Source organism: Aythya fuligula, chromosome 1, assembly GCF_009819795.1.
Source record: "Aythya fuligula isolate bAytFul2 chromosome 1, bAytFul2.pri, whole genome shotgun sequence".
Taxonomy (NCBI): Eukaryota; Metazoa; Chordata; class Aves; order Anseriformes; family Anatidae; genus Aythya; species Aythya fuligula.
Genome location: NC_045559.1, coordinates 54,755,068 through 54,783,050, shown reverse-complemented (window position 1 = coordinate 54,783,050; position 27,983 = coordinate 54,755,068). Strand labels below are relative to the sequence as shown.

Here is a 27,983-nt window from a genome sequence, read left to right as displayed (position 1 = left end):
ACCTGGAGGAGCCCGAGGACAGCTCTTGGGGAAGGCTCTGCTACTCCGAGCTCAGCCATCGCCATCCTCAACCCAGAGCGGGCGCGTTTGCTCCTGGAAGATGCAGCCCCGCACCACCTTGGGCAGCTCCTCGGCGTGGCTCCAGGCGTGGGGCTCCACACGGGCCCAGGAGCAGGGGAGAGTGTGGAGAGCCTGCTCAGCACCACGACACATCTTCAGCACCTCCGTGTCCCGCTGGCCCGGCTTCCCCAGCAAGCTCCTGGGAAGACACAGAGACGAACGTCACCTTCACACGGGGAGATGGAGTTGCAAAAACACCAACAAGAGCTCGCTCACATGTGCACAAAGCTGATTTTTTTTGCCCTTTTTTCCCCCATCCTCAAACACAGCCACCTCCTCTCCCTCTGAACAAGGTGTTCTCCATCCTGCCGCGATGCCCTCCATCCGTACCGCACGGTCTTGCCTTACCTGAGTCCCCTGACGTTCTTCTCGGTGACCTCGATGTGGATCACAATGGGGTATATCTCACGTTTAATTAGATCCCTCACACTCTGAACTCCCAGCTCGAGCAGGCAGTGTTTATTCTGGAAGGAAATTGAATAGATTTACTGATTTAAATGGAGAAGAAATAGCCCCAGCCCCTGACAGCCGCATTAAATCAAACTCCATACTGTGAAATATCATTGCTTTTCCGATAGTAATTCCATTAAATGTGGGATTTACAAGCAGGGCCAAGAGGGAAGGGGAGAATTAAGGAGCAGGGTCACCCACTTCATCACAGCCAGCCCGACCCAAGAGCAGCCCCGCTCAGCCATCCCATCCTTTCCTCCCACCCGAACAGGGTGCCCCGTTCCCGGCCCTCTCTCCCCAAATCATTCAGCACCTTCTCCATCGCCTCCCGGATCATGCGGATTTGGCCACTCTCCTTCCACTCCTGGGGGCCACTTTTGGACACAGGGGGCTCCTGAGCATGGGCAGCGCTGGGATGCTCTTCTGCCAGCTTCTCTGCAAGCCAAGAGGACCAGGAGGGATGAAAAGGGAGGCATCATCCCTTCATCCCTCTTGCACCTACTTCCCAGCTCAGCTCCTGCACGCTTGCTGCGGTGCTGATACTTGAGTCCAGTGCTTATGGATTCTGGAGAGCGAGTCTAATTACACAACATTACACGTTGGCATGGGCCTCCTGCCACTTTCTGCTCGCAGAAAAAGCAAGATATCGCAGCTGAAGACCTTGCAGGGCAAGAGCAGCTCTTGTGTTGTGTTACAGCAGCAGCCAAAGCCAGCTCCCAGCCCTGATTCCCCCCTTCCCCACTGCTCCAGCCCCTCCTTGATGAAGCACGGCAGAAAACAAATCATTTTATTTCACCAGGTTAAGTTTCACAAGTTTCTTTTAGGGGCATCAAGATCCTGTGGAAGATTATCTGGCTTGCAAGAGAAGAGCAAGAGAAAATACAGGCAATAAAGAAAAAGAGAAACATCTCAGGGCTCTCAGATCACCTTCTTTCCTCACAACAGCCAAAACTAGCGGGAGAGAATTGAGTTGTTTTTGGTTTTACGTCCCCTGCTGCAGTAAATGACTTCAAAGCATGTTCCCGTGCAATGTGAGGGGGACCCTGCAGAGGGCTCAGTAGGATAGGATATATGGCCAAGTCACTCAGCTAAGAAGCCCGGAGGCCAGAATTGGCAGAGCCATCCTTTTTCTGCAAAACAGATTTTTTCACCACCTCCATCCCCACCCCCAAAAAGCATAGCGACTCATTTTTCAGTCCCGCAGCTGGCAAAGACTGAACTGTAAACATGGGCGAGGAGAGAGATGGAAAAAGGAGAAGAGGGAGAGGGATTTGTCCTCTGTGAAAATCCCCTCTGGGAAAAAAAAGCCCCATTCCCCAGCTGCCTACGCAGCGGTGTGTCAGCCTCGCGTTGGTGGTGGAAGGAAGGGGACGGCTGGATGCTGCCATTCCCGGGGAGGAAGGGCAGGTGGGGAGTCAAGCTGCAGATCCCACCTCAGGCAAGGGCTTCACCCCTGGGAAAAGCCACCCAGAGCTGCAAGACAATGCCACATCACTCGAGGAAAGAATGAGGATCCTCATGTCCCAAAAGACCAGAAGGGAGGGCTGGCTTCCCTCATAGCCAAAGGGACAGGGTACAGTTAGGAACAGGAGGGCACACCTTGCAATTTGCCCAAAAAACGTTGACCCCTACCTGCTGGGCACACGTGGAAGTCCAGGCGGGAGGTGGGCAGGTCCAGCAGGTTCCTGATGAGGCGCGGGGCGATGCAGTTGGGTGACAGCACCACGGGGCGCGGTGTCTGCACCACCACCGGGCGCACCAGGCTGTAAGGCTTCAGGCTCCTGTCCAGGTCTGGAAGGTGGAAACGGAGAAGAGAAAGCCAAAAAGGTGAAAATATGGCAAGGTCCCCAAGGGTGACGGGGCAGGTGTGGAGGGAACAGCTCACCTGAGCAAGGGTCCAGCCACAGCTGCTGAGGGGGCTGGCCTGAGCTCTTCTGTGGTTTGGATTTCACCAGGCGCAGTTGGTCCAAGGCCCGTTTCTTTAGCTGAAGAGGAAGGGAAGGCAACAGAGCTGAGAGCACAGCCCAACAAAAATGTGTTAAAAAAAAAAAAAAAAAAGCTCTCCCTGCTGGCTTCTCCGGCTTACGTTATTTCTGTGGCTCTTCTGCTGCCCGGGCAGGTTGCTCTTCTCCTGGATCTTCAACAGCTGGTGGGCCCTGAAAAGACAAAGAGGTGGCCCTCAAGCAACTCTGGAGACCTCAGGGACCACAGCCAGCTGTAACCCTCTTCCCCAAAGCCCACAGAGCCCCTCCTGAAGCACAGGCGTATCAAAGCCTTCACTCAACCTCCCAGTCTCTCAAGAACACCAAAACCCTACAGCTCTGGTTCCCAACACCAGGTGTGGGCATCTTACGCTATCAAGAGGCCAATCCACGTACCCCAAGGACTCCTTGGGGATGCTCACCACAGAGAAAAGGGACAGAAAAGTAGCCCTCTGCTCTCCTCCTCCCCCCCGTTACCTGCTGTAGTTGGGCACCGTCCCCTTGTCCAGGTCCCGCATGGTCAGGGGGTCGACGCGGGAGCAGTACCACTCCAGCCGCCCTTTGTGCATGGTGTCCGTGACGTGCAGGATCTCCCGGCACTTGACGCACAGGGCATAGGGGTCTGACGACTCCAGGAGGGGCAGGTTGGTGCGGACGTAGAAAGAGTCTCCGGAAAACTTCTTCCCTTCCTCCAGGGCTTCCCGCAGAGGCTGGTATCCTGGAGGAAGAGACGCAGGTCACCGCGGGTGGGGGCACGGTAGACCAGCGTCAGCAACGCGATCGCCAAGTTCCCGGCACAGCTTTTGAGGTGATGGGGTGGGGTGGGGGGTGCAGAGGAGGCAGCCAGACAGAAGGTCTGTACCTCCATCCCGTAACTCAGAGGGTGTCACACCGGACAGGGCAAGTAACCGGAGCTACGGCCAACCCCGGTGTCACACCTCGTGGCCTAGGACCAAACGGGAGAAGAGAGAGAGAAGAGCTGAGAGGTCAGGAAGGGAAGCAGAGAGCTGAGGCTGGAAGGAGAGCCCGGCTGCCGGGGCCTCACCCTGCAGGTCCAGCTGAAAGACCAGGCTCGAGGGCTCATCCCAGTGCAGCAGGCTCAGGTAGGCCACCTCCCGCGTGCAGTTCTCCAGCGACAGCACCTCCTCCTTCAGCGACGGGACCCTCAGCTGGCAAGGAGCAGAGGCCATTAGACCCAGGGGCTGGAAGAGGAGGCTCCCCCCCAGCTCCTCACCCACCGGGGCTCACCAAGAGATGGCACAGCCCCAGGGCAAGCCCTGCAGCATCCTCATCAGCCTCCGATTCCCTCCTCTGCCTCTGATTTAGCTGTTGCCAGCCACCCCCCCCTCTCTGGTTTGGATGCTGGGCTGCCTTGAAAGCAAACGCGTGTGCACAAACATGTGCGGGAGCGGAGGCAGGGAGGCTGGTTTCTTTCCAGTTACAGGTGGGCTATCAATGCGAGTGCCGTGGCAGTATTTCAAGAGGTGTCGTTCCTGCCAAAACAAATGCCCTTCCCTCCTTCCAGGAGCTTTCTTCAGAGCAATTATTCTCTGAGAGGGTCACGGAGGCCTGCGAGATCTCGCTCCAGAATTGATTGTTTTGCAACAGGCATGCGCGGGGTGCGAGAAGCGAGCTGCTCTGCAATACTACAAGGTGACAGGCAGCTCCGGGGACACGCAGCCATATTGCTGGCTTAATCCTCGTGACTCCTTTTTGTTTTTTCTCCTCCCGTAGCTGAAGGAAGCCTTTCAGAGAGTCTTGGCACCGTTGCGTGCACAGGTAGGTCTGAGTGCAGAGACCTGCGTGCCTGTTCGTGCTGCACAGAGCTCAAGGCAAGGAGCAGGATTGGGAAACGAGAGAGATGGAGGTGGACTTGAAGCTGGCCAGAAGCCAGTTTGTACCGGGGCTCGCTCCACACTCCTTGCATCCCACCTGCACCGCAAATCCCCAGCGTGAGCCCGTTCCCAGACCCACCTCAATGAGCCGGCAGCCTTCCTTGAGCCCTGCTTTCTCAACCTGTGAGCCTGGCTTGACCCACTGGACGAAAATCCCTGTCCTGTTCCCTCCGAGGATGGAGATGTCCGCTCCCAGACTCTTCTCCTGGGGCGACAGGTTGCTGGTGGGACCCATGCTGGTGAGCTGCACCACCAGGGACCTGGCAAGGAGAAACACCTCCAAGTGAAGCTTGCTGCTTTTTCTAAGGACCACGTCCCCATGCCTTGTGCCCAGCTCCAGCATTTTTATTGTATTGAACTTTATATCATGCAGGGCTCATGGTCCATCCCCAGGGCACCTGCATGGAGCTTGTGAACCCCCCCATCCCGCTCCACCCCGCCAGCCCCACAGAAGCTAAGCTGGGCTCCACCAGTCCTGTCCCAGAGCACAGAGATTCGTGCCCAGCTCAGAGAGCAGCAGTCACCTCCTGGTGACCTCCTGGCGGCTGGGGAGCGTGGACAAGCAGATCTCCGACTTCACCCTGGCGTAGGTGCTGCTGGAAGAGGAGGAGAAGGCCCCAAGCGAGATGCTAGCGAAACCACTGCCTAGGAGAGAGAGCAGGAGAGAGAGGGGGCACGTCGCCTCTTGGAGCACTGCGGGGAGACCGTGTCCGCAGGATGGCGTGGGGATCAGCCACCAGCATCCACCACAGGCCACGCCAGCACCAGGAGGTCCGCAGCCCATCACCCAGAACTGATAAAACCCCAGGGCGAAGGCATTGCTCTCTTCCATTTCCTACTCCCCAGCTCCAAAAGGAGTTGTCTACCAGCAAAGCTCTCCGTAAATCAAACAGAGCGGATGGAAGCTCTGCGGGGGGACAAGCTGCACAAAGTGAAGGTGTGAGGGAGGGTCAGCTCTCCCACCCCTCTCCCTCCAGACACCACTTCATCCTAGATGAGTCCTTTGGGGAAAATCCCCACCCTGGTACCTGTTGCATCTTCCATGCTGCTGAAGGAGCCACAGGACAAGCTGCAGAGGAGACACAAAGGCGAGATGAGAGGAAGCAGCTTCTCCACAGCCTGTTTTCATCCCATTTTCACCCCCAACCCCTCAGCTTTCCCACACAGAAGTTCCCACCCTCAGCCCCACTCCAGGCTCCCAGAGCCATCCTGCTTGGCCCCCCCAGAGGAGACCCAGGCTCCAGCAGCCCCCAGCAGTCACCTTTTGTAGGGCATGCACCTCTCCTCCCGCTGCCGCCGGAGGATGGAGCCGATGCAGGGAGGGAAGGGGAAGGTGGAGAGGCGGTTGATGTCCTTCTCGCTGTCGGGGGTCACCTCCTTGGGCAGAGAGAGAGAAACTCCTTGAGAGAGAAACTCCTGCTTACACCAGCACCCTTGTCCTTAAATCTCACTCTTAGCACATCCAGGGGCACAAGCAGCCCCTGGGATTTCCCGCTTTAGGGGGCTCAGGGGATGAGGGTTTGAAGATTTGAAGGATCAGAGGGAAATGGGCAAGAACCTGACCCCATTAAAAACAGTAGGATATTTGCTATGGGGTATGAAATAGGATTGCTTCCCCAGGGTATGATTGCAGAGCTTAATGGAGAGGATAGCACCTTACACGGGGCTGCTGATTTTTAGGGTGCCCCACGGTGACCCTGCTCCAACATCTCTGTGCCCTTGCAGGGCTGTGGGTTCCCATTACTCCCAGTGGGAACAGCTTCCCACTGCTCCCAACGGGAGCAGCTTCTCACGGCCAAGCTCTCACCATGCTCTGAATGGCAGAGTCCCCCAGCGCGTCCACGAGCCCGCTTGCGAAGCCAGCGGGGTTGTCGGCGAGGCTCCAGGTGCTGCTGAGGTTGGAGCAGAGGGAGTAGGAAGAGCTGCACATCTGGGAGAGAAGCGAGCCGTCATCCCCTTGCGTCCCCTCAAAAAATTTAGCCCTGCCCTCCTCGCTGTGCTTTCCCATCCCACTGCCCTCACCTTGCCCAGGCTGCGGTTGCCCCTGCAGCGCTGCAGCTGCGCCTCCAGCGTGCTGTTCAGCCCCTCCGCCTGGCTCAGCTTGCTCAGGAGCTCGTCCCTCTCCTCCTCCAGGGTTCGCACGCGCTTGCGGTACTGGTCCTTCTCGATCAGGCTCTGGGAGTACTGCAGCTGCACCCCGTCCCGGCTCTGGATCGCCTGCAAGGAGCCAGGCTGAGAGTGAGACGAGGAGGCGTGCGACAAACCCCCCTCTCCCACCCTGGCACGGCTGGAGAAGACCCACGGGGGAAGGAGAGGGTACCCCGAGTAGACACGAGATCCCTGCTCCTGCCGGCGGGTGGAGAGCACTTCACCTGGTCGCGCTCCTTCTCGATCTCCTCCAGCTGCAGCAGCACGGTGTTCATGCGATGCTTGTAGAGGTCGCAGTCCTTCTGCAGGGTCCGGTACTTCAGCTGCAGGTCTTCCACCTCCTGCAGGTACTGGCAGCAGCGAGCAGCGAGCGTTAAACACTCTCAGAAGCGACTGCACAGCGGGGAAGGGGTTGGTGATGGATGCTTTACCTTATCCCTCAGCTCCTCGGCCCACTGCAGCTCGCTCTGCAGGGAGTTGAGCTTCTGGCAGAGGTCCTGCCGGTCGTCTTGGGCTTCCTTCCAGTCGTGCTCCAGGATGTCCAGCAGGATCTGCTCAGAGCCCGGCACTGGGACCTCGCCTGGAGCCTGGGAGGGGAGGAGGCAGCGTCACCACACTGCAGGCACCGAGGGACCTCTGGACAAGTGCCCATCTTGGTGGCTCGGTGGTGGCAGCACGATTCCCCTCATCATTTCTCTGTGAACCTTCGGTGCCCTCAAAGGCACAGAGCGATGCTTGTGAGCACACCCAAGGGTCACAGAGCTGGGAAGAGCGACCCATCGCTGCCCAGACCTTCCCAGAGAGCCCTCCCAGCCTCGAGCTGTCTGTGACTCCGAGGCAGCTCTGCCCTGGGGGGTACCTGCAAGGTGCCCTGCAGCTCCTGCAGCGATGCCATCAGCCGCTGGTTCTCAGCCCACAGCTCGGACACGGTGTCGGGGTGGCCCCGCTCCTCCGCCTCCCGCTGGGGCACCACGGCTGCCTGCTTCCTCAGCAGGCTGCACTCCTCCTCCAGGCTGGTGACTTTGCATTTCAGCTGGTCCACCTGAGGAACACAGGGGAACAAACATAGGCTGGCACACGTGCCCGCCCCGGCACCTCTGCCTCAGCAGGAGAGTGCAAACTGGGCAGAAAAACGCCCTTTGAGGCCAGGAAAACAAGGGCTGGAAACCACGTGAAGGAGCATCCTTGAGCTGGGGCAAGGTTTGCACAGCTGTGCCCAAAAGCATTTCCCTGCAGGATGGAGGAGAAGGATGCACGTGAATCGAATTTTTGCATAAACACTTTCGGTCTCCAGCTCCTCTCTTTGCACGACTACTTTCTGGCTGCCTCGGGGCATCCGCAGTGCAGCTGGCCTTAACCCTGGGGGCCTCCTGCATGGTGCCAGGGCCAGCAGCTGAGAGTCCCCTCAAAGGCTTCCCAGCTCCTGGAAACTAATTCGTGGCAGAAAAACCCACTGAAGGCAATGCAGGGCAGGTGGGTGAGCTCAAGGGAAAGTGGCCTGGCACCTCGTGGCCCACCCGGCTCCTAGAGGGGTTTCTCCACCCCACAGTCACCCGCAAGCAATTAATTCACCTCTCTGCTCTGAGAGGGTCTGGGAGAGCTGGCACAGGCAGGCACGCCAGACAGAAAGCAGGGGAGGATCCTGGCACGGGCAGAGCGGGATGAGGATTGAGAGGCACCCACGGGGCTGCACGAGGAGCGCAGAGCAGCAGGGAAATGCCAGGAGGCACCTAAGTAGCTGGGTTATTAATAGGTTCGAGGCATTTTGGTCCTTGCCCAGACAGGAAACAGGCGCGTGTTTGCTGGAGGTGAGAGCTTGGCAGCAAGAGTGCAGCGTCATGAATCCCTTCAGGTATGCAGCGTGAGTCTCAGGAACGTCAGCGGAGGACAAGGAGGCGGCAGGGAGTGTCGGAGGGGGGGGAAAAATGGGCTGACTCTCGGCCAAAGTGCCAAGGCATGCCGAGCAGCTCCACGCCGTACGTGCCCAGGGCAGAAACCACGTGCAAGGGCATCTCAAGGTGCCAACAGCCGAGCTGAGCAAGGCACCACCCCACACACGGACATCCACGTGCGCCCCTCTGAGCCGTGCCACCCCGCTCAGCTCCCCAGAGGCTGTAGGAACCGTCACCCACCCCGCTAAAAAGTCACCTCCTGGCCCCCTACCGCCAGCTGCAGGTCCCGGCTGCGCAGCACGGCCATGTTCTTCTCCTCGCAGAGCTGGGCGTAGCGCATGGCCATCATGTAGTTCTCGTCCTTCAGCCTCAGCAGCTCCACGCTGTTGGAGTCCCACTCCTCCCGCAGCCGCTGGCACCGCTCCTGCACCTTCAGCAGCTCCTGCAGCCGCTGCTCCAGCCGGGCTTGCTCCTGCTCCAAGGCTTGGTTTTTCGCCTGGAGCTGGTGCTCCTTCAGCAGGTGCTCTTTCCTCTGAGCCCTCATCTTCTTCACCTCCACCAGCAGGAACTGAGTGAGCCCCTCGGGGCCTTCTTCGTCTGGAGGAGACAAAGGGGAATTAAGTCCCAATTTCCAAGACACGGGTAACCCCCAAAAAAGCAGCCTGAAAATTTGTAGTGCACCAAGGCCCATCACACGCTTTTCGGTCCCCTCGGCCTGTTACACACCCATTTGGTTCCCTTCCTGCCGGATCTTTAGCAGGGCCGTCAGGGTTCACTGCTCGCAGGTAGCGTGAACCTGGGTTTTACGCATGCACGCACCCATGCCCACACTGCTGGCCCTTCCCATGCCGCCGAAGGGAGGACAGAGAGCCTGCCCCTACCCAGGATCATGGAGCAGCGCTGGGCTGGCTCCCTCCCCGTGAGCCGGGTGTAGTGCTCGGGGTAGTAAAACTCCAAGGACTCCAGGAAGGCTTCGTAGCCTCGCTTCCCGCGCCGCCGAAGGATGTCCATCAGGTAACCTGGGTAAGGGATAAGGAGTTAGCATGACAGAGAAAAAAAGAAGGCATAGCCCAGCTTCATGACACAAAATAGCCTCTCCAATTCTACTTCCACCACAGAGGAGGAGAGGGAAATCTGGCTGCAGAGCATCTCGTGGACCAAAAAAAAGCCAGGGCAGCACTGCCGTGTGAGGGACCAGGAGGTCAGAACACCCCAAGCCTGTGAGCATCTGCTGTGTGTCACGTACAGGTGTCCCCCCACAAACCAGACCTGTCTGTGTTTTCTCCCACCTGTCTGGTTGCTCTTGCAAGGGAACCGGCACGAATTCAGCACCTCCTCTTCATCCTGCTCGTCTATCACGCGGCACTGGCGCAGGTAGGGGGTGAGCTTGGCCGGGTTCAGGGAGCGGGTCAGCTGGTGCCGTGCGCTCTCGATCTTCTCCCAGATGGCATCTTCTTCCTCCTCCTGCTCCGAGAGGCTGCAGGCTTGGAGAGAGGCATTCTCCAGGGCTGGCGGGATAAAAGGAGGGAAAGTCTGAGTGATGGAGGAGCACGGGGTGAAAGGTACAGGGGAATGAGTCAAGGTATGATCCTGCAAATGATTCAGTCTTGCGCCCAGACTCAGGTACTTCAGAAGTCAGCTTATAGACAAATGGGTCCAGTGGGGCCTTGATGGGGCCTCTACCACCTTAGACACGTAGGAGGCAGAAGGCAGTGGTGCATGGGGTAATTAAGAGTGCATTTTAGTGGGAAGCCTAGGGAAGATGTCACCTTCAGCCCCGCAGCACGGAGCAGCTTGGCTGCAGGTAGCGGAGCCAAACGGGAATGTCAAAAATGTGTTTTCCACGAGTCTCCCACACATGGGTGTGGAAGCGGAAACATTCGGCAACACGGGAAGCTTGCTCTCAGCCAAAGCAAGATGCATCCCCTCCACTTAACGGCCCCGAAGCCCTTACAGCAGCAGTGAGCCTGCCCCATTAAGCCCTGCAGGCTGTGATGGAGCAGCAACCCGCAAGGAGCTCTCTTCCCACCTGGGCATCAGCTCAGCCAGCCCATCCATCTTAATTTGACAAAGAAAGCCCGTTTCCCCAGCCAGCACAGATCCCTTTAGCTGGCAAGACAAAGCCAACTCCTCGCCAGCGTGCGCCATCACCTCCCCTCCGGTGCTGGCACCACGTCCAGCTTCCTACCCCAGCCACACAAACCAAACGTCCCCAGCGGCGGTGCAAAGGTTCACGCTGTGTGAAAGCAGAGGGAAGAATATCTCCCACTCTTTTTTTTTTTTTCTTTTTTTTTTTTTTTTTCCCCTGTGGCGAGGCTGATATCACGCTATTTCAGCCGGCCAACTCGCACAGCGAGGAGGACGGCCCGGAGAGCCGTGCTGAAGTCAATCCTCCCAGCAGAAATACGGGGGCTCGGGGTCTGCTGGGTGCAGGGTAACAGGAGGAGAGGACCGTCGGACACACTAAAGGCACTCAAGTGTCTGATTTCAGGCACCAAAGGGCTTAGGAGCCTAAATACCGACACAGATCTGGATCGCTCCAGTTCCATTCAAAGGGAGCTGAATAGGGAAAACGATCCGCGGTTCTTACAGAGTCAGAGACGAGTAGGTGGGGAGACCGAGAGCAGGTAACAGCAGCCGTGCTGTTTCGAGCCCTGCCGCCTCTCAGACCTTCAATCCAAAGCAGGGGGCTCCGGGGGGGGGGGGTCCCGAGAGCTGGGGGCGCACGGCGGGGTCCCCTTACCTTCCATCCCGGCTCCGCGCCGCTCCTCCAGGTGTGCCTGGAGCGCTCTCCCCACCCCGCTGCACCTTTCCTCCTCCTCCTCCTCTTCCTCCTCCTTCCCTCCCTCCCTCCCTCTCTCCGTTCTCCGCCCGGCTGGGAGGGCAGGCAGCCGGCTCCCCTCCCCTTTTCCCTTTCCCCAAGCAGCCTCTCCCCCCGGCTCCGAGCCCCTGGGGCTGCTCCTCACCTGGGCGAGGCGGGGACGGGTCCTCCTGTGCCTGCGCTCCCGTCTCCTCTCCGCCGACAGCCCCGGGGCTGGAGCCGCTCTCCGGAAGGATGTGGCTCGCCAGCAACTTCTCTTCCGAAACGCAGCCGGCTTCAGCTCCCCGCAGCCTGCCGGGGAAAGGAAAGGAAAAGGGGTGCCCGGCTCGGCGTCCCCTGGCCGGGGAGGAGAGCTCCAGATCAGCGCCGGGGCGCTCCCGTGGTTGGGGCGCTCCCAGGAATTAAAGCCCGGCCACCCCTTGTGCTGGATGGAGAGGGTTAGGAGCAAGGGGAGAAAATAGGAGCGGCTGGAAAAAAAGCTCGATCCAGGCCGAGGAGAGGTGCCCCAGCCTAAATTTTGGCCCCCGAGCAGCGGCTGTGGGTGGAGCTGGGCGTGGAGGCACCCCCGGGGCAGGGTGACTGAGCCCTGCCCGCGGCGTGCGGGGGCCTGCACCGCCAGCCTGACCCTGCACGGGGCTGCCCGGATGGGGGAAGATGCCAGGAGCCTTCCTCATTCCCTCTCCGAGCTGCCACAGCCGTCCAGGAGCGGGGCTGGAGCATCCCAGCAGGCACACGAGGCTTAGCCCCTGCCACCGCCCCCGCTGCCCAAACCCGTGCCGTGCCACTGGGACCAGGAGGGGTCTGGCAGAGGTGGAAACCACAGAAGCCAAAGTGTGAAACAAGCTTCAATGAGGAGCCAGACCACCCATCCTAAAGGAGCTGTGGGGTTCCCACTGGACCCCAAATGAATATCTCGCATCGTTGCATCTCCAGGGGCTGATGCGTCCCCTCCGGACCCCACGGGGATCCTGCAAAGCGGTCGTGGGGGGAGGGAGGCTGTCGCAAGCCCACTTCCCCATGCTGCCGTGCTCTTCGCAAGCACAACCACTGCCTGAGACCAGCTTTTGAGACTTGCTCCCCAAATTTTCCTCCTCGCACCGCACGGCTTCACGGCCCTCGTGTGCAAGCACCGTGCGCTCACAGTCGGTTTTGGCAAACGCCCCCTCTGCTTGCACGGCCCCCGTCCCACCCGCTGCTACCCCAAGCGTATGAATTCGCTGCTGACTCATCCTCCCTGCCAGGCATCCCAGCAGCTGCTTTCCTCCCCCACTTTGCCCAGCTCTCCCCCAAAAAACGAGACGCAAAGACCACCACGGGCTCTCCGGGCAGGATGCGGCTCCGTCTCCAGCCCTTACCTCCAGCTGTCAGTGGGCTGAAAGCAAGCAGGAGCGAGGCTGCCCGCAGGGAACGACTTCTGACTCAAGCCATGTCAGTGTTTTCCTGCTAGTTATTCTCTTGCAAACAGCCCGGGTCTAGCGAAAAAGATTTCCTGAGCAGGATAACACACGGTGATGGGAGGCGAGATCTTCGCCGTCGCGATAAAAGCCCCAAACGGGCTTGGTTTCTCTCATTCACCCAGACAGGGACAGACTCAAGGCTGGTGTCAAGGAAACCTCTTCCTCCACCCTCCCTGACCTCACGGGCAGTAGCTCTGCTGCTTCGTGACTCAGAGTAAGCCCAAAGCAGACACAGCACTTCCCACATCAAGCCTTAGCTGCTGCTTTTGCTCCTGGAGGGGCTCGGAGATGGGCAGGTGCCCCAGGACCACAAAACCACCCCAGCAGATCAGGCAGACAGCTCCTGAAAGAAAGATGTCCTATCCCATTTTATTTATTTTTTTGCCCAGGGAACGTGGGCACAGCGGTGAAGAGCTCTCCTTTTGGGGGAGAACCGTCGTGGTACCAGACACCCAAAGTTTGTCACAGTGCCACCACAGCCAGGTCTCACGTTTCCGAATTACCCCAACTTCTGTGCTGCCACAGCCGAGTTCCCACCAGGAATGTCATCGTGGGGTGCTCGGGTGGGTAGGTGGTTTTTCGTTGTTGGCTTTTTTTGTCGTGTTTTTGTTGGTTTTTTTTCAACTCCTGACCAAAATAGTCGCACTGGTAAGACTTTCCAAACACCGCTGGCTCACACAGGAAGCCTATGACAGGCCAGCGAGCGGTGAGCCATGCGATGTTTCCACCGAGGGAGGAAGGGCTTAGCACGTGGAGCCCACAAAGCCATGGGTTTTCAGCAGTGGCTCGTGGTGTGGGGCTGACTGGTGGGCACCCTTGGTGGTAAGCGAGCTCCTGAAACCGCCTTAGAGAGGCCTGAGGTGGTGAAGGGATTAAATTCCTGATCGTGTGGATGAAATGCCGTCGGTGTAAAGCTCAGCAGACGGTGAGCTCAGATGCGTTGTAAAATGCTGCCTATGCTTCTGCCTGTGTTACAAACCTGCCCTGAAACACCTTACCTACACGGTAACATGAGGTGGTCACAATGTTTTCAAAAAAATACCTCTTTTTGTGCTTTTTGCCCCATCAAAATATGCCATTTTCCTCACAGCCAAGTGATTTGCCAAGACTTGTATCTTCTGATGAAGTTTTCGGGGGGTGGTTCGCCAAGGTCCCTGGTGCTCTCTCTGGTCAAGCCTAGAAAGAAAGCCCAAAACACCTCCCCTTGAACTTTCCCTCTCTTTATTAGCTGTCCCAACGCACAGCTCTGTGTCACAAAACCTCTCCACAGCTTGGTTCCCACGTGGAACAAAAACACGCAGAAAGCTCGGAGGATGTGAAACAGATTTCTCAGCCCCAGCCTGCTCTGAGCAGCTCGCGCACTCGCACCAGGTTAGATGGCACACACAAAAAGACACTTTTATTTTTCCTCTCACCTATTTTTTTTCCTCTCTTCCTATTTTTGACTCTCACCAAGCTCAGGGTTTATATGAACAGCCTTTGCAAGGGCTCTGAGCACCTGCTCGTCCCCCTGCTGCCTTTCAGAGCCACGACAGGCCAACAGCTTCACGGTGGTGTAGGTGACTGCAGAAGGGGAGGAATGAGCCCCCCGGAAAGGATGAGCGGCCCTCCTGGCAGGAAGGAAATGCACATAAATGCCTGTGGAGATAGGAAAACGAGTGAATGTTTCCTTCAGTATTCCTCCCCCTCACGCACACGCCCATTGCCTGGAGCTAAAGGAGGCAGAAGCGTCTGGGAGCTTCTCGGGATGGTCTCGGCAGCGCATCGCCGTCCTCATCGGGGCATATCCAGCTGTGGGGGGTGGCAAGCAAGAGCTGGATTAGGGCAGGCTCATGGGATTCGAGTCCCTAAAATGGGCTTCCTCACTCTGAAGCTGCCCGACTGCCCATGGCCAAGAGCCTGAGCCAGCAGGGCTGAGCCCGCAAGTCTCCTCGCACGCCTCTCCCACCTCAGCCCTGCTCCCGGCTGCCTTAACTCCAGCAATAAGGGAAGGAACCCACAGAGGGAACGACCCCAGCTGCGTTTTAATCGCAGCAGGCAGCAGCTCGCCAAAGCCACCCGCTGCTTGCCTTGCATGCTGAGGCTGCGGCCACCAGAGGTCAATGTGGCCACATCAACCTCAACCCGTCGGGCGCCGCACGCAGCCCCTTTGGAGCAGAAGCGTGGAGCAGGTACAGCTTCCCACCTCGCCAGAAATGATTTTGGGATAGGTTTGCACGTGAGCCAACATTCAAAGCATTCATCGCAATGTGGCTTTGGCGTTATCCTGGGAAACAGGGCTGGAGAACGACAACGTCCCCAACGAGCATCCTGCAAGCGCGTGGCATGTAGGCAGGAGGATGGCAGAACAGAAATTTCTGTGCAGAACAGAAATTCCCCCTGTGCCCCCTTCAGCAGAGCTCCAGCTGGAGGTACGTAGGTGCCCGATGTAGGGGGAGCTCCCCAAAGCTCTCTGCTGCTACAATATTTGGGGCTTTGAGTGCGTGGGCTGCCGGTGGAGATGGGCAGGCGTGTTGGCTTTTCTCCTTGCAACCCATCCGAGCTCCATCGGCGTGCCACCACCGCTTGTAGCACTGCTCCAGAGCCATGGGGTGTCACCACGCCACCATCCAACCCCCTGGGGGAGGAGGTGGCTGGGGCAGTGCCAGGGCAAAGCCCCAAAGCTTTGGGTCAGCGTGGCCTCATTACTGGAGCCCATGCACAGGACGCGGGGAGACAAGGGCTGCGCCCGTTCCTGGCAGGCACCAGGGCTCCTTGCTCCTTGCTGCTGAGGCCTTTCCCAAACCTTTTCATGCTGGAGATGCTGTACCCATGCCAACTCCACCCCCAAAGGGGCCGTGATTCCCCTTTTATCCCATTAATGTTACCTGGTGGAATCTGCTCTCCCCGGGCACCTGCTGGAGGTGAAGTTGCACAGCCCACCCCTCAACCCACGTTCAGTACGGCCAAGGGCTACCAAGCTGAGACCTGACAAATTTGGTGCAAATTATGGTGCCCGAAGTAAAGGCGCAGCACCTGGGACCTTATTTCCTCCTCCATGAACCACCAGGGCTGCGGGGATGCCCTGCAGGATGCGGCCCTGGATGCTGCGGGACACCCTGCAGCCCTTCTGCCCGCTGTGTGCTGGAGCCATCGTGGGTAAATGTGTCATTTGAACGCCTCCCCTACACATTCCTCCCCGTCTGGTGTTCCCATAGCCGACATACATATGCATAATGCATACATACATACACCCAGCTGCCTCCCTGACTCACCCCCAGCACCACTTGGCCCTCCAGACCATCCCACGGAGACCAGCTGAGACGGGGGACGAGCCCTTTGTCGGCTCCGACAGCCACGGGAGGAATCAGAGGCTGGGATGCAGAGGGAGCCGTGCTTCTCTTCCCAGCCCCAGCCTTCCCCCTCGCCCCGACCTCCACAGCCCCAGCCCCAGCCCTGCGGGAGCTGGGTGCCCTGGGAGGGAGCCGAGCCTCGCCGCGGGGATGCAATCCCCGGCGCTCGCTGGAGCCCGCCCAAGAGCGAGGCGCTTTCCAAGCCCTTTCCCTTTCTCGGGGGTCTGTTAGTCACATAAACAGGAAAAGCCTGGCTCTCTCCTCCCCCCCAAATGCACTCCAGTGTGATGCAAGCCCCTGCGCCGGGCGGCTGGCCCCACGGGAGGAGCTGCTGCCGGCCCCTGACCTCCAGGCTCCGCGTTTCCTGCGGCAGCCAAGGAGGGAGACGAGGCCCCTTCTTCCAGATGCCGGGCATAAAGGGGCCTCTGCGGGCCGGCCCCAAGGAGGAGAGGTCGTAGCCAACCTTCCCCAGCAGCCTGGGGGACGCGGAGGTGCCAGATGCCCCAACAGAGGTCGGAGCATCCCTGGGACCCCAAGCACCCCAAGCGAGGGGAGCGCAGCCGAAATGAGAGGGCGAGCGCCGCTCACCAGCCCCGTCCCTGCAAACCCTTCTTTATCTCCTGGCACTTATTTCTGGCAGCTCTGTGGTGTTCCCTCCTAAAACCAAAGGCATCCGCGCTGGGCTGGGAGGGCGTGCGTGCGCTCCTCCAGCTCACGCTCGCTGCTGACCCTCATCGGAGGCAGATCTCTGGAGGGGAGAGAAAACCCAGCCTCGGGGCAAGCAGTCGGGGTGAGAGGCAGATTCCCTTTCCCAGCTCCCCGTCTGTGCTTTCCCACCAGGCTCCGTGCCAGCCCGGGCTCGTAAAAGCCCCGGTGGGCAGCCAGAGGTGATGCCGTGGTGCCAGCTGCCGGAGGAGAGCGGGCAGGGCAGGATGGCATCCCGAACCCAGCCCTCTCGCATGCCTCGGCGCTGACTTCCACTCTGCCCTGGAATGCGCCCGGCAGCAGCATGTGGGAAAGTGGAGTCAGCAGAGACCTTGGATGTGTCAGCTCCCATCTGAGTAAACAAGAGGAGCCCTGGCAAGCGTTCAGCCCCGAGCATCCGAGACCTTGAGAAGGGGTCTGTGGAGACGGGGAGGTGCTTCTTTCCCCTCCCTGCGAAACAGCCCCTAACCTCTGCCCCACCTCGGGTGCTCGCACCGTCTCCTCGTACCCCAACCATGCCCGGAGAGGTAATGGGCAGGGGACCCGGCAGCTCCCAGCACCGAGGGCGGAAAGGAACACCTCCCTGGCTGCAGCTGGGGGCATTCCCAATGCAGGGTGCCAAAACCATCCCCGCACCATCCCCGCAGGTTTTATAGGGTCAAGGACAAGCGAGGGGTTGCCCCAGCGTGCACACACGCTCCCTGTGCCCACTGCGTGTCGGTGCCTCCATCGCCTCCTCCACCTACAGGAGACCACCCCACTCCCCTCTGCACGGGAGGCTGGTTTGGGGTTAGGGACACAGCAGGAAGGCTGGGGGAAGGCACCCCGCGTCCCAGCAGCTCTCCTGGCATCGCCCCTCACCGTCTCCTCGGGGCGGCCGAGGCCGTGCCTCCTCCTGGCCGGGGGCCCGCGTCCCCTATCGCTGCTGGCCAGGCACTGACGCCGAGAGAATGAGCCATTGTTTCCCGGCCCCGCGGCCTCTTCCTGTCCCCGTAGGGCCCAGAGACAAACAAAAGTGGAGCCAGACGCTTTGGGGAGGAGGCCCGGGCCTGCTCCCCTCCTCCAGATCCCGCAGCAGCCCCTTAGGCAGGCGGGCAGGCAGACAGACGGATGCCCGCCTTGGGGGAATGGGCAGGGACACCCCTATTTTTAGCCGCCTCTGCACCCCACCCCCTTCCTTCCGTGGCCAAAAATACGCGGGCTGGATGGACAGGCAAAATCATTAAGATTAAAGAGGCGTCCAGGCCCTGCTTCCACCCGCTCCCCTTGTCCCTTGGACCAGGACGTGGCAATGCCCTCACCCCAGGGATGATTTCTCTCCTCGTCCCCATCCCGCCTTCCCTGTACCCACGCGTCGTGGGACACGGATCCACGCTCCTACAGGGAGGGAGAACGATGTCTGAACACCCCTCCTCGAGTCCCTCCTCCACCTCCGCAGGGTTCGTGAGGAGGAACTGGAGAATCAAGTGGTGGGAGACACCGTACCCATATTTACATCGAGATTTGCATCTCCCTTCCCAGCGCCCGGAATCACCGGGGTGTTTCCAGGCCACGAGCAGCCGTTCCAGGGTTGCTCCTGATTTACGCAGCATGCCCCCAGCCATCCCAAAGCACCCTTTCCCTCCTGTCCGTGCCAAAAGGAGCACAGATTTGGGGTCTGCATCTCCCTCCACCCTCCCAAACCCCTACACCTGCGGCACTGCGGGCAGGACAAGCACACAAGGAGAAAGCCGTGAGGGAGAGGAGGAAGGAGGACGAAAACATTTGGGATAGGAGGAGATGGGCTTGCCAGCAAGCCTGGGAATTCATCCCTACCTCCTCCTGGGCTTTGGCAAACCCCAAGACTTCGCATTCCCAGCCCGGGTCCCCTGGGAGAAGCATCCCCTCCTTTGCGAAGCCCACAGGCAGGACATGGTCGCTCCCATTCCCTCAGCCCCCCGCTGCTCCAGAGCAGAGGAAAATCAGAAATAGGCTCCCAAAACGTCCCACCCCTCTTCCCAGCCCCAGCACCGCGTGCAGGGGATATGGGGACGGTGCGGGGCCCTGTGGGGTGCCACCAGAGGGGAAATCACCCCCGAAGCTGCCAGGAGAGCAATGGGCAGGAGCTGAAAGGCACCAGGCAGGACTCATCCATCACCCACAGCGGGGTGAGGGAACCCGGACCCACAGCGGGACGTGCAGTGGGGCAGGGACACCCCCCCCCCCCGGCCCCTCTGTGGCAGCGGGGGGCTGCCGGCAGCGCCTCCCATCCCGCGCGGTATGCGGCCGCCGCGAGGAGAATGGAAACATCTGGAAGTGGCCCGCAAACGAGCGGCGCTCCCAGTTAATGAGGAAATATGAGCTGGGGAGCCTGGGCAGCAACAGGATATCTGCCGCTCGTGCGCCGAGCGGGCGCCCCTGCCCGCCTGCCCTCCCCGCCGCCCGCCGTCCCCGGGGAAGTTTCCAGGGATGGGGGGGTCCCGGCCCTAAGCTGGGGTGTCCCCGGGCACCGGAGAAAGGAAGAAAAGGGATTTTTCGTCCCCAAAAGGAAGTCCTGCAGCCCCTTGTCGCCCTGTGGGGCTGCAAAGGAAAATGGGGAGGGGGGCAATTTGCTCAGCCCCATCTTTGAGATGCTGCAGGAATCAAAGCCGGCAGCCTGCGGGGAGCTGCGGGGACACCCAGCTGCTCGGATGATAAGCCCGATGCCCAGACTGGTCCTGCTGCCCCTGGGGGGGTGAGGCTGCGGAGGGATGAAAGGCTGGGGGTGACTCAGGGTAAATGAGGCAGCCGGGCGTCTGGGGAGATGGGGCTGGGAGGGATCCGGGCATTAGTTCTTGCCCAGGGCACCCATGGGTGCTGTGGTGGCTCTGCAAGACCGTCCAGACCCACAGCATCGCTCGCAGGGAGGAGGACAAGACGAGGAGGGGCTGGGGTGTAGGGTTTGATGGGTTCGGTGTCAGGCAGGGGTCTAGGAACTGCACTGCCCAGGTGTAGCCGGTGAGGCTGATCCACCAGGATGGATGGCGAGCCCCAGAGCTGGCGTTCACACACCCTGCAGGGCTCCAACCCACTCCAACGCCGTCCCCGAAGGGGTAAAACCCGACAGCCTGGCTCGGGGAGGGTGCAGAAGAAGGGGGGTTTCCAGAAGCTTTCCTGGAAATGGAGCAAGGCCTGGGCCCAGGATGCAAAGATGCTCCGAGCACGGGCAAGGAGGAGGAGGAGAAGGAGGAGGAGGAGGAGAAAGAGAAGGAGGGGAAAGAGGAGGAGGAGCGGGCGACCCGCAAGGAGCAGATCGTGGCCCCTGCCCCATCTGGAAGAGATTTGTTCTGCATTCCCCGGCAGAGGCGGCTGTCTTCACTCCCCACCACAGCCCCCACTGCAGGGCACCGGGACGGGGATGGGGATAGAGGTACCCCAGCGGATGGAGAAGGAAGAACGCGTCTGCCCCAGCCTCCCCCACCACCCCGCTGGCTTTCTTTGGGGCAGGACACGTGAGAAAAAGGTGCCTACTACGGCTCTGGCAGGCTGGGAGGATGTAGGTCGTGGGTTCTCCTTTTCCCACCGGTGGCACAGCTCCGTCCACTTCAGACCTGAGTTCCCGTCTCCCCCCGAGATGCTAAAAGGAGGCCTGGACCAAAACGCACAAGGCTGTTGCTCGTCTTCCCCGTCATATCTGGCTTCCATGGAAGGCAGAAAATGCAACCCTCCCACTTCACAGGGGAGCAGCCCGAGGCCGAGAGGCTGATGCTGTGCCAAAACCCTACTGCAAGCCTCCGAGCGAAGAGGGAAGCACCGAGCTGGTCTGCTGGGAAGCGGCACGGAGCCTGCCTCCAGCAAACAGCTTCCCCTCCTTCTCTCAGACAGCACAGACACCGAAATCCAGCTTGGGGTCACTCCCTGGGAAGGATAATCCTCAGGAAGCAAGGATCCCAGGGGAGGTGCAAGCAAAATAAGACCTTCTGCCAGCAGCGGTGGTCCATGACCAAGGACATGGTGCCCATCCTGAACAGGGCAGCTCGGCGGGGTCACCAGATCCGAGCAAGAGGCTCCATTTTGACATCTCCTCCGCAGACATCTTGTCATCCCTCCAGCCAGGCCCTGCTCAACCCCAACAAGTCTCATCTCGCCTCCACCAGCGGAGACACCTCCCTTCTCCTCCACGGGGCCACAAACAGTGCTTGTGCCTGGCCGAGCACCCCTCCAGCAGGGCCTCCGAGCCTCATCTCTGGGCCATGGGGTCACCGGGGACGTTGGCAAGGCTGTGCCCACCGGCAGGCTGCCCCTTGGTGGCACTGAGAGGGGACAAACAAGGAACAAGGCGTGATGCCAGCAGGATGTGGTGTCCCATGGGTGGGCAGAAACTCATAGCATGAAGGAGGAGAGCACTTCCTTGAACCTACCACAGTGCCTCTGACATAACGCTTGTCCTGACCCCATAACGCTTGTCCTGACCCCATAACGCTTGTCCTGAACCCCTAATGCTTGTCCTGACCCCGTAATGCTTGTCCTGACCCCGTAACGCTTGTCCTGACCTCATATTTCTTGTCCTGAGCCTGTGGCACCTACCTGGCCCACGCTGCCTTCAGAGAGGCTGCTACCCCACCAACGCTCACCCTACACCACCCATGGGTCCTGGCGTGACCGCGCACCCCCAGGATTGGGGTCAGGGGGCTTCCCATCCGACACGGGCTGGGATGACCCTGTGTTATTACCAGAGCTTTCACACACATCACGCAAAGCCCTTTCCTTCTGCCCAGCGTCCCCAACAAGCTCAGCAGAGACCCGGCTTTTCCCCTTCCCCCAAAAAATTCACCAAAGAAAGGGAGCGGGGCAAGCAGGAGGCAGCCCAAGGCCGGAGGAAGGGAAATGGCACTGGGGAAGTGGGGCGGAGAGCCGGAGGGGGGGAAGGCAGAGAAGTTCCTGAAGTTTTCTGTCCTGGATAGTTGGAATAAATCTCATTTTCTCCGGTCTCCGTGCCGGGGCGAGGATTGGCTCGGCGGTGCCGCAGCCCGCCCCCTCCTTCCCACGTCCCCTCCCCACCAGCTTCGCTCCCTCGCTCCCGTGGCACCGGGGCGTCAGGCACCCAACGAGCAGCCTTGGGGAGCCAGCTTTTGGGGGGTAAAAGGGGTGAAAAAGGGGTGGGGGGCACGCATCCCCTTCCCTTTCCCCGCCGGGACACATCGCCGCTCACCCTCCCAACCAGCCGGAGGGGCGCACGGGGAGCGTCTCCCAACTTTTCGGCCAGAGGACGGGACAAAAAAACCCCAAACCACAAAAAAAAGTCGCCTGGGTTCGTGAGAGGTAAAGCCTGAAAGTTTTGATTTCGACGTGCGGAGAGCCGGAGGGGAAGGGAAGAAGGGAATGGAAGGGAGGGGGGGAGAGGGCGGTAAGAGGGGGAACGGGGAGGTGGGAGAAGCGGGAGGGGTGGCGAGGCGATGGAGACGGGGAGGATGTGGCAGAAGAAAGGCAGAAGGAGGCAGGAATGCGAGGGGAAACGGGGAGGAAATAAGGGAAAGCGGGAGCGAGGACAGGGGAGTGAGGAGAGGAACGGGGCAAGGAGGGGGCCCCGAGGATGGGGGCAAGGGGCAGGGTGCCCTCCTGCTGCTACCGCCCTCACCCCGCTCTGAACGCCCCAGGGAGCCACAATTTTGGGGGGTGTCGGAGCAGGAGAGGGAGCAGGGAGGGGATGGCTTTAAACTGCGAGGAGTGCCAGCCTCCCTCCACGTCCCAGGCTGCCTGCTTGGAAAAATACCCCGCTTATAGGCAGAGATATAAATATATATATATATAGCAGCAGGCAGCGCGGGAGCTGGACTCGGGCTTGTCCGCCCACTGCCCGGCACCGCTCCAGGACTGCCAAGGGAGCCCCATCCCATCCCGTCGCCCCCTTCCCACCCCAAACCCCGCTCCTGCCGGCTTCCCCCCCGCCCCGTCCCAGAACAAAGTGAGAAGCCGGCGGAGCCTCTGCCTCTCCTCCTGCGGGGAGAGGGAGATTTGGGGCACTCGGAGGTTTTTGGGAAGGTTTGGAAAGGCTTCCCGGCCGCCCACAGCTCTTTCCAACCCTTGTCGAGACCACCCCAAACATCTCCTCTCCCTCTTCGGAGAGTGTCCCCGTGGGGTGTGTGCGAGAAGGAGGGGTTGGGGAGGGGGGGGGAGAGGAGAGAAGAGGCTGCTTTCGGCAGCTCCAGCCAACGAGACATCTGGATTATTTTCCCCCCATCCTCCCTCCCTTGCTGGTTTCCGTTCTTCCCAGCGAGCGGAGCAGCCCCGGCCATTGCTGGCGAGTGGAAAACCAGTGGAAACCAGCTCGGCTTCGGGGCGGGGGGGACACGGGGGAGGGAGGAGGAAGAGAGAAGGGAAGGTGGGCAGACGGACGGACGGACGGACGGACAGACAGGGGTCCTCTTGCCTAGAGGAGGAAAGGAGAGCGCGGGTCAGCCTTTGCCCCCTAATCACGAGCTCGGAGCAGCACGCTTGGGCAGAGGGGAGGGCAGAAACACAGCGGGGGCAAAGGAGAGGAGGAAAAAGGGCTGGCACCATCCGCCCCCTTCCCTGGGAGCAGTGAGGAAGAGCTGAGAGTCCCCATGGGGGTCCGCAGGGCAGCCCAGGCCTATGGGGCGGGGGGATTCCTCCCCTCCCAGCCCTATGCCTTGTGCCAAGGGGGGGATCCTGCCCCCACGCCGTCCTCCCACCCCAAATCCGCCACGTGCCCGGCGTGTCCCAGCCTCGAGGCATTGCACAGAGACGGGCAGAGAGAGGCAGGGGCTGGGGGGTGGCAGGAAAGGAGGCTGCCAGCATCCTGCGGCCCGGCCACTGCCACCAAGGGGAGGCAGCCAATGCTGGCGGCCTCCCGGGGGGAGGTTTGTTTTCCCTTCCCAGGCATTAACCCCCGGCAGATAAGAGGGGCCCTGGGTGAGCAAACAAGGCCAGGGCAAGGCAAAAAAAAAAAAAAAAAAAAAAAAAAAACACAAAAAACATGTGTGTGTTCAGCCAGGAGAGCAGCCCGATGCCCAGGCCTCCCCCTCGGCCTCCCGGGCACTCGCTCCAAGGTGACCCAGGGACACAGCGGGGGGACACTGGTGGAGACACGCAGCAATGGGGGTCCAGACACTTAAAAACTGAGGGATGGGGGGGCTTGTGCGTCCTTTTGGCCTCCTGTCCCCTCCTGCTGGCAGGACCCAGCTCTATCCTCGTCCCACAGCCCTGATCCCAGGGAGGCCACGTAGCCCTGCGGTCATTGCCCTGCCACCGCCTCCCCGCCTGTCCCCCAGCACCGGGCGCTCCGTGCCACATTCACGCCCCGGCAAAGCAACCCAATACACGAATATTACATTTTTCCCTTCCCCTCCTCCCTGAGAACCACGCCGTCCGCCGGCCTCACCCTCTCCTGAAGGGTTCCTCTGAATAGCGAGGAGCAGGGAGAGGTTGCTCACCCCAGGAGGGCGGCGTGGGGCAGGGCACGGGGAGGAAAGCTTCAGCCAGGATTGCAGAGGGAAGGGCACGTGCCTGGGGACACTGTTCCTTCCACCCCAAAAGGAGCACCAGGCAAGGGACACAGCTGGGGACAGTCCCCACAGCACTGCTCATGCTCCCATTTTAACCTCGCCACCCCCAGGACCACCCAGCTCCGCCGTTCCTGGGGTTACAGCTGGCAGGATTGGGAAAATCCTCGCTGAGGGCTTCACCTTCCCGCTTGTTTTCTTTAGGGGGACCAAGGCGCTTGCCCTGCCACCCATCTGTGCACCAGCTCCTGCAGCAGAAGACCTCAGCTCAGCCCCAGGGGCAGCTTCCAGCAGCACCCAGGGTGACCGCAGACCCCGGTGGCCACCCCCGTCCCTCCCCTTTTGGGTGAGGGAGCAGCACCCACCGCTCCTCAGGAGGACCCGTCCCCACCAAGGCCACCGACTGCTGGGACGTCCCCACACTGGGTGACTCCATGAGCGTTACGTAGGCCCACCACTGCCACCAGATCAAAGCCGAGGCAAGCTGCTCCCCACGGCGATGGGGATGCCGGGGATGTGACAAGCCACTCCAGCACCGGAGATTGTTTTTTTTGGGGGTTTCGGCAGGCAAAAGGACGAGGAGGTGCAAGATGAGCCTGGGGAAGCTGCCGGTGCTCAGCTGGGTGTCGGGCTCCCACGGCAAGCGGCGGCTGAAGTCGGAGCTGACGCCCGACATGATCAGCCCGCCGCTGGGGGACTTTCGGCACACCATGCATGTGGGGCGCGGCGGGGACGTCTTCGGGGACACCTCCTTCCTCAGCAACCACGGCGGGGCCGAGACAGCCAAAGCCAACAACTTCTTCACCCGGACGCTGCGGCACGTCCGACGGACGCCGCTGAGGAGCCGGGGCAGCGGGAGCCAGGTGGTGGCGTCGCCCGAGCCGCCTGCCATCTCGCCCATCATCAAGAACGCCGTCTCGCTGCCGCAGCTCAACGAGGCGACGTACGACGGCGGCGGCGGAGGTTTGACCAGCAAGTTCTCCTTCAAAAGCGCCTCCAACAGCTTCTCCAAAACGCACCAGGCCTACGGTGAGTGGACCCCTGTGTCCCCTCAGCCCCATGATGGGCAGCCCCCCGCGTCAGAAGGGTGGCACAGGTGGGTGGCTCTTTGGTCTCAGCATGAGGCTGTCGCTCTGCTCTTCACCAGGGGCAGTGGCAGAAGGTCTCAGGAGGGTCTGGGGGAGCCAGAGGGGCCGTGACTGGGCTCAGAGGGAAAGGCAAGCCGAGGCAATGCTGCCATCTCCTGGTCCCGCCTGCCCAGCTCCGTCCCCACTGGCGTCTCCCCACGCCTGGTGTCCATCTGGAGGCCTCTGCTCGGCTCTGGGTTGGAGACGTCCACCTCCGAGCTGCAGCAGTGTCTCACTGGGCCTCACCAGTCCAGCACCAGTGTGCCCAGTAAGGGGGTGAAACCTGGCCTTCAGGCACCAATTCAGTGGCAGCGTCCCTTGTCCCATGGACTTGTAGGACCACGGCGCCTTAGCTGTGCTCACCAGCCATCGCTTTTGCCTTGCAGGGCTGGAGTCTGGCTTTTGCACCATCCCTCGCGTCCCTCGCCTGGAAAAGGCCCAGGAGAACACCTTCCCCGGGGACGCAGAGCTCGCCCGCTCGGACTCCCTGCTGTCCTTCCGCCTGGACCTGGGGCCCTCCCTCATGAGCGAGCTCCTCCAGGTGATGAGCTTCTCCGAAACCAACGGCAGCGAGGCAGCGGAGGACAACCGAGACCTGCCCGGCAGCCACACAGTCCCGCAGGGCGAGGGGACTGAGGATGGGGTCCCTCCAGGACCTGATGCATCCCACGGAGAGGTGAAGGCAACGTCCAGCTTCTGGGACCGCTCCGGGCAGGCCAGCTCGCTGCTGGGGCTGTCCGTCCGCGCCAACGGGGAGGCTCACGCCATCGAGCGTGCCAGAGAGGACCCGGGCTGGGCTTCGGGGCCGGGGGCAGCACCCGGAGGGACCCTGTGGCAGGGGCACTGGAACGACTGCTCCATCGAGGCGGGAGAGTTCGAGCGGGCAGCTCAGGTCCTGGCTCGCCATTACGGGGGGACGAGCACCCCACGCAGCTCGGAGAAGGGCGAGGGTGCCCGGCAAGGCCGGACACAAGCCGCGTGGGAGAGCCCCAGCAGCAGCCTGTGGCGGTCGCAAGTGACAGCGGCGAGACGGTCCCCAGAGACCCCCTGGAACCAAGGAGATGAGGATGAAGAGGAGGAGGAGGAGGAGGAGGCCGAGCTCCCCAGCCTGCAGGAGGGGTACAGTGGCAGCCGGGGGGGGCGCAGCAACTCCTTCGAGTATGCCGACGAGGAGGAGGAGGAGGACGATGAAGTCAAGGTGTGAAGGGCCATCCCTCCCAGCACGGCTCCCCCCTCCAAGGACCTTGGTGCTGTGGTCTTCGCCCTCCTCCCCGTGCCCCACCGCCGGGTGGAGGTCAGGCCTTACAGGAGACCTCCTGGCCTCTGGCTGGGGGCAGTGGGGTGCAGGGGGGGCAGGAGGAGACCCCAAATGCCGCCGAGCCCCCCCCAGGGTCGGCAGGGTGCTGCAGGGACAGGTGAGGGCTGTGCAGCACAGTGCCCCGTGTTGCAGCCCTTCCCCGTCCTCGTTAGGTGCCAAAGGGACATCCCCATGTGCCAAAGAACCCACCCCGAGCCCCTTTCCACCCCATCCCGCATCCCCCCCAGCAAGCAAACGATGTGCTCAGGAAAGGGAATGGCGACAGACAGGGAGCAGAGCAAGGGACAGCCCGCGGACACTGATCCCTTTGCAGCAGGGAGAGGGAGAAACTTCGTGACCTGCTGGAGGTGAGGCCATCCGGGCACCAAATTCTGGAAAAAACCCTTCCCTTCACCCCCCTGGAACAAGGAGACTCCCTCTCTGCAGCCATTCTTCCCCATCCTCGCCCCCTCTCCCTGTCCCCAGCGTGCTCACCCCCCCTTCCCACAGCTCCCGGTGCCAGGGGCACGCGTGGAGGATGCTTGATGCCCCTCGCCGAGCATCCCCGGGTGACCATGGCCACCCTGGGATGAGCGGCCCCCACGCTGCCCCACGTGCAAAGCGGCACGCACAGAAGCTCCTTTGTGCCACCGCGTGGAGCCGAGATGCTCGGGGGCTGAGGTCACCGCGGGGACCCTCACAGCACCCTCCTTGTTCTCCGGGACGGACGGGGGTGTGCATAGTGGGGGGAGATGACGCCACGTCACGCTCCCACACGGCTCGCCCGCCGCCCGGTCCTTCTGCAGAATAAGGCAGTGCCAACACGTCCCCAGCTCTGGCCACCAGCACCCGGCAGGGCCACGCAGGATCAGCCCGTGCCACCGCTGTGCCGGGGGGGCTGGCTCTCAGGGCGAGCTCCCCCTGCCCTCTGCTTCCCAAAGCGTAACACGAGCTCCAGACCAAAGCCCCAGGTCCATGGACCAGCCTCTCTGCCTCCACTCTGTACCCCGTGCACTTATTATTGTCCTTATTAAAGCAGTTTTGATACTAACTTCTCCGGTGCCTCCCTCCCTCCCTCCTTCTCGTCCTCCCTCACCACGTCTGCCGCTCCGGGCCCAGCCACAAAACGCGCTGCCCCTGCTCCTTGGAGGATTTCGCAGCACCTCTGGGGTTCCTGGATCCACCAGCCCCGCGCTGTGACTAACACACCAAGCCAGCCCCTATCCACCTGGCACCGCGTGGCACAAAGGGCTCCCGGGGAGGAGCAAAGCTTCCT

General features: G+C 60.9%; 2 protein-coding genes across 2 annotated transcripts; one reads left to right on the top strand and one right to left on the bottom strand.

Moving 5' to 3' along the window:
* Positions 1–51: 51 nt before the first annotated feature.
* On the bottom strand, positions 52–24,719 carry CARD10 (caspase recruitment domain family member 10). The gene is given in 24 exon segments (XM_032207878.1): positions 52–259; positions 469–584; positions 884–1,005; positions 2,203–2,361; positions 2,456–2,555; positions 2,657–2,726; positions 3,030–3,285; positions 3,543–3,573; positions 3,575–3,721; positions 4,527–4,707; positions 4,972–5,092; positions 5,476–5,516; positions 5,709–5,824; positions 6,255–6,377; positions 6,470–6,664; positions 6,820–6,945; positions 7,027–7,182; positions 7,455–7,637; positions 8,759–9,084; positions 9,369–9,506; positions 9,777–9,995; positions 10,983–10,998; positions 11,428–11,599; positions 24,649–24,719. Coding segments are annotated over 24 exon segments (3,393 nt in total).
* CDC42EP1 (CDC42 effector protein 1) lies at positions 24,490–27,762 on the top strand. Its single transcript, XM_032207416.1, has 2 exons — positions 24,490–25,312; positions 25,797–27,762. Exons 1-2 carry the CDS (start codon positions 24,874–24,876, stop codon positions 26,612–26,614), a joined length of 1,257 nt encoding a protein of 418 aa, XP_032063307.1. The 5' UTR covers positions 24,490–24,873; the 3' UTR covers positions 26,615–27,762.
* Positions 27,763–27,983: the final 221 nt, after the last annotated feature.